This window comes from Glycine soja, chromosome 9, assembly GCF_004193775.1.
Source record: "Glycine soja cultivar W05 chromosome 9, ASM419377v2, whole genome shotgun sequence".
Classification (NCBI taxonomy): domain Eukaryota; kingdom Viridiplantae; phylum Streptophyta; class Magnoliopsida; order Fabales; family Fabaceae; genus Glycine; species Glycine soja.
This window is the reverse complement of record NC_041010.1, coordinates 2,166,487-2,172,486: the sequence shown is the minus strand read 5'-3', so window position 1 is coordinate 2,172,486 and position 6,000 is coordinate 2,166,487. Positions and strand designations below refer to the sequence as shown.

The following is a 6,000-nucleotide window of genomic DNA, read 5'->3' as shown; positions in this document are numbered from 1 at the left end:
TATTTGTTCTTCTTTTAAGCCACATGAAAAGAAAAAAAAAACAGTTTCAATATAAAAATATTTACCTTGGGAAGTTATTTTATTGGGCTATATATAATAATATTTTCTGTTAACAAGCACACCAAAAACATGTCTCCATTCCAAAATGAAGAAATGTATTCTACAGAAAAAAATTCCTACCTCCAAGCTTAGAATACTGTTTATAAAACACTTTTTTCCCTACAAATTAAGTTGTTACCTACCTTTCCAAACAATTATAAAAACAAGTAATATGCAAAATTACATTAACCACGAGAATTACAAAGACTACTCATAAATTTGTGCAAAATTACAAAGACTACTCTATAACTTGAAAACGAGAATACTATAAAAAAAAAAAAAAATAAAGAAGTTCACCTCCTGGCAATGAAAATTTCCTCTTGTTACATTAACCACGCTTGGCAAACAAGTATTACAAAACTTTAGAGTTTGCCATTAAACTTTGCGTAACAGTATCAAGCGTAGTAAATTAAAATATGTACCAATGAACGAGTGATGTTGTGGACCTACCGTTTATTCCCACTACAAAACCATGAAATGAATTGATTATCATTGAATATGGAGAAACTAATAAAAAAAAATTATGCAGAATTTCCTTTAGTTGTTGCATGATCATATGATGCTGCAAGAAATACAGACAAGCTTATCTCTTGTTATTCAAAAATATTCTAAAACTAGTGGGGCCATTGAAGACAGTTGCTTTGCTTATACCATTCTTTTTAGCAACTATGAAGCATAGAGAATTCCTTTCAGGCTATGTTAAATGTGAAAAGTGGTCGATGTTCTTGTAATCAAAGATAGATCAGAAAGCTCATGTTCCACAATGTCATAATTAAGAATAGAACATTAGCCACAAGATAATGCCAACACTCTTCATCTGTATTATGACGTTTGTCTTAGCTCAATTATACGTAAACTATTGTATAATAACACATTGTCACCATAGCACATTATGGTCGTATAAATATAACATTTGTGGTAGCCTCCTTAAACACAAAAAATTGAAACCAAAACCTCAGAACACAAAACCATGGTGTCACCAATTTCACACTTAGTAACTTTAATCCTCTTATTATCAGTTTCATTGGCAGCTTCAGCTTCACTTGAAGAAAACTTTGTCCAATGTCTCAGCTTCTATTCAGACAAAGCAGCTCCATTTTATGCATCAATTTACACTCCACAAAATGCATCATTCAACAAGATCCTTGAATCCTCTGCACAGAACCTAAGGTATTTGGTGCCTTCAGCGCCAAAACCTGAGCTTATATTCACACCCTTGACTGATTCCCATGTCCAAGTGGCAGTGACTTGCTCAAAGAAGCTTGGTATTCATCTGAGAATTCGGAGTGGCGGCCATGACTATGAAGGACTCTCATATGTTTCTGAAGTTGAGTCCCCTTTCATAATTGTTGATTTGTCCAAGCTTCGTGCCATCGACGTTGATATAGAAGACAACACTGCTTGGATTCAAGCCGGTGCGACAATTGGAGAAGTATATTACAGAATATACGAGAAAAGTTCAGTTCATGGTTTCCCTGCAGGCCTTTGCACAAGCTTAGGTGTTGGAGGGCACATCACAGGAGGTGCATATGGATCCATGATGAGAAAGTATGGCCTTGGAGCTGACAATGTCGTAGATGCAAGAATAGTTGATGCAAATGGTCAAATCCTTGATAGGGAAGCCATGGGAGAGGATCTCTTTTGGGCTATTAGAGGAGGTGGAGGAGCAAGCTTTGGTATCCTTCTTTGGTGGAAGATAAAGCTTGTTCCTGTGCCAGAAACTGTCACTGTTTTCACAGTTACAAGGAGCCTAGAGCAAGATGCAACCAAGATTCTTCATAGATGGCAGGAAGTGGCACCCTATATTGATGAGGATCTCTTCATCAGAGTCATCATTCAACCAGCCACTGTTGGAAACAAAACTGAGAGAACCATCACAACATCTTACAATGCTCAATTCCTTGGTGGTGCTGACAGACTCCTCCAAGTGATGAAAGAAAGCTTTCCTGAATTGGGTTTGACTAAAAAAGATTGCCTTGAAACTAGTTGGATCAAGTCTGTGCTCTATATTGCTGGCTATCCAAATGACACCCCCCCTGAAGTTCTGCTTCAAGGAAAGTCAACTTTCAAGAACTACTTCAAAGCCAAATCAGATTTTGTGAGAGATCCAATACCAGAAACTGGACTTGAGGGATTGTGGCAAAGATTGCTGGAAGAAGATAGTCCCTTGATGATTTGGAACCCTTATGGTGGAATGATGAGCAAGTTTTCAGAATCTGATATTCCCTTCCCTCATAGGAATGGAACACTCTACAAAATCCAGTACTTAACTCTTTGGCAAGATGGGGATAAGAATGCATCAAAGCATGAAGATTGGATTAGGAAGCTTTACAACTACATGACACCTTATGTGTCCAAGTTCCCAAGGGAGGCATATGTCAACTATAGAGATCTTGATTTGGGAATGAACAAGAAGAACAGCACAAGTTACATACAGGCAACTGCTTGGGGCAATATGTATTTCAAGGATAATTTCAACAGGTTGGTGAAAATAAAGACCAAGGTGGATCCTGATAATGTGTTCAGGCATGAGCAGAGCATTCCACCACTCCCAGTTTCAAGTATGAGGCTAAAAGACAAGAAGTGCAAGACATGGGAATGAGGCACTGTGTTGCTGGAGCCATTGGGGTGGTTTTGTTATGGGGTTGATTAGCTAATTTAGATGAATAAAGGATACGTTTGGATTTTGTTATGTTTTTTTTGGTCATTTCAATGTTGTAAAACACTGTTGGAAGTGCTTAATCATTGCTATCTTTGTGGATGTGTGTGTGTGACAAGATTACAGGTGACAAGTGTTGTTTTGCTAGCAAGAACTGTGTAACTAGTGAAGCTACTTTTATATAAACGATACTCAAGTGTGACGCATGGAATGCATATTTTTTAAGTACCAAGAAACTCAACAATCTAGTCCTGCTTCACTTCCAAAATATTCATCCTCTTTCTATCTTCTTAAGCAATGATGAGGGTCTAGTATATGTAAACGTTGGACTTTGCTTGTGATATTCTCATTTTTTATACATTTGGTTGGTGTTTACATGTCGAAAGTTAGTATTAATAAGCATACCAAAGCAAAATAAAAGAAATTATTTTGCTGTACTAAAATTATTTTTTTCTTCTTAACCAAACCCCTACAATTAAGTGAGAAGTTAAATCAGAATTCATCTCCGTATCAACTTCCAACCATGCAAAAAAATAATATATCTCCAAGCGTTTGATATAGCAAAATTAAAAATATGCAGCAAGTCGCCATCACTACAAGGAGTATCCACACAAATCGTTACTCAGGTTACTTTGTCTTATCGATCTAAAAAATGTATCTGAACTCAGCAACACCGACACTCTATGATTTAGAGTCAATGAAAGTTAGTTGATGGAAGAGGATTTAATAGTAGAGGAATTGGTAACGAAAAAACAAAGAGGGGAGAAAGGAAGAGAGGAGTTGACAATGACCAAAACATAAAAGAATTTTTCATATCAGGACTAAAGTGTGAAGTTTCTAAATACAGGAACCAAAACATAAAAATTGAACAAATAGTGACTAAAACGTCAAGCTCATGCAGGTCACTACTACGTATAGTGACTAAAAAATAGCACATCACGGCCACATTAATGGTGTTAGAGAATTTGACGACAAGGACCAAAATGTAATCAGAAAGTACTCATATGTGACTAAAACATGTAGTTTATATGTATAACTATCAAAATATAAAATTAATGCAAGTATAGAGACAAAAAAATCAAAATATAACGAAGCAATATTACATACCAAATTACATAGGAGTGTCATTAATGTCTCGAGAAAAACGAATTGATAAAATTATGATTTTTAGAATCGTCATACTTGTATGACGATCCGTACATCACTAAACGAGAATCAAGTAAGGTCTAGGTCTATAAGTTAAGTATCCGTGCTAAGGAAGGGACCTCCCTCTCTAAGTGAAAACAAGGAAAGAAAGGTTACCAAAGTCGTGCTAAGCGAGGACACAATCTCGCTAAGCAAAAATTACTAAAGAAAACATGTTAAACTCCCATCATTGAACCTTTGGTACATTGTTAATTAAGTTGGAGATTACCTTTATAGAGTAGGTTTGGAGACGCTACACTAACTCACTAAGCAACATAACTCAAGTGCTAAGGGAGCCAGTTATAGAAAACATGTTTGGAAGTTTCATGTAAATGACTAAGATATCCCTACTCATTAGGCATTAGGGCCTAACTTGCTAATCGAAACTAGACTTATGCTAAGTGAGACCCCCCCTGAAACAGTAATGTCGTTTAATGGAGGTTTCAATTATATTTACATTGTTATCATGTTATTATACACTGCTTGAGGATACTACATAACCACTTATGATGATAAGGAGTCTCCTTTTGAGGGAGGAGAGTAACTACCCCTCCAAATAGATGACTAAATGTTTTAAAGTAATAAAGAAAAGACATGCAAAAGACTTGAGGTATCCATTTTGGTGATAGGCAGTTTCCGTCACTTCCTATCCTTAAGGATGTGGTAAAGGACCCATTGGATCAGAAGGGATATAAATACAAGGTCATGATTTATGGACAAAAGAGAAACATTTCTTGAAAGTTGAGTTCAATACTTTATTGTAGGATGGAAAAAAAGAGAAAAAGATAACCTTAATCAAACAATAAGTATGAACACAAGAATTTTATTGTAGATAAAAGACAAATATTATTGATAATTTGTAACCAGAATAAACACACTTTAAATTATTAAAATGTTACGTTGTTTTTTTCTTAATTTCTCGAAAAGCATTATTTATAAAACTTTTACTTTTAATATACATCGATGCTGCTTCTTAAAATGTCATGCAGCAGATCCTGTTGATCTATACTTAGCCCAAAAAGCCACCTCCTAAAATTTTGAGCATCTAAAATGAAGAGGAAGAAGGCCAAATAAAGCAGCTAGTAGCATTGGCAACTGAAACAGGAGTGCTTGCATTCGTCAAAGAATAATAGAACAAATGACTTCTCAAGTTCTGAACTCCTTGATCTTCATATCCACCAACGTTAACTCCAAGCCTGATAATAACATTGAACACAATATTGACAATTAGCAAAAGAAAATATGAGAAATCCCTTGTTTCTAGATCAGAGATGTGAATCACACAAGAAGACAAGAACACAATAAGAGAAAACTTTCAGATCAGGGTTGAGTATTATCAACTAAATAAAGATCCACCATAAGGAATTCTGAGAAAAGATAAAAATTTCCAATTATGTAAAGAAAAGGCTGAATATAATTGGAAACATAGAGAAGATGATTAAGAAGTTTTTCACAATAATTAACAATTTTATCAAATAATCGTATCTATTAAATTTTGACTCCTAAAAAGAGTAACCTTACTTGATGGGGCATAAATTAAACTCCTACCTTACCCTATCATCATTCAAATTAGAGAGCATTTAAAAGATATGAAACAAGGACAATATCAAGTTGACAAGACGAAAATTATACCATTTTGCTTGCAATAAGCTCCAAAAATGAGAAGATGTCTGTTTGTTGGCGCATGGCAGCATTCACGTATTTTTTTCACAAAGCAAGGCTCATTACAATTTCATGACACAAACCACCAACCACCATGATTTGTGAAGTATGGAGAGTTTAAATCTTAAAATAACTAAGATCCAATGGAGAGTTTAAATCTTAAAATAATTAAGAAGAATCTGAATATAAATAACACAGAAAGTGAGTTTCAAAATATTTAATCATTTAATTAAATCAACAAATATAAAAATAAATATGAAACAATTATAAATTTACAATTTATGTAGATTTATAGAGCAACATCATATTACTTAGAATCAAGCTCACAGGAAATGTGTGACAAATTGGGCATAATGACGAATTCAAGTATATGATATTTTTGTGTGTTTTATCCG

The 6,000-nt window shown here is 34.7% G+C and overlaps 1 protein-coding gene across 1 annotated transcript; it reads left to right on the top strand.

Annotated features, from left to right (window-relative positions):
* The first annotated feature begins 1,008 nt into the window (after positions 1-1,008).
* LOC114425780 (berberine bridge enzyme-like 13) lies at positions 1,009-3,026 on the top strand. Its single transcript, XM_028392738.1, has one exon. It carries the CDS (start codon positions 1,070-1,072, stop codon positions 2,699-2,701), a length of 1,632 nt encoding a protein of 543 aa, XP_028248539.1. The 5' UTR covers positions 1,009-1,069; the 3' UTR covers positions 2,702-3,026.
* Positions 3,027-6,000: the final 2,974 nt, after the last annotated feature.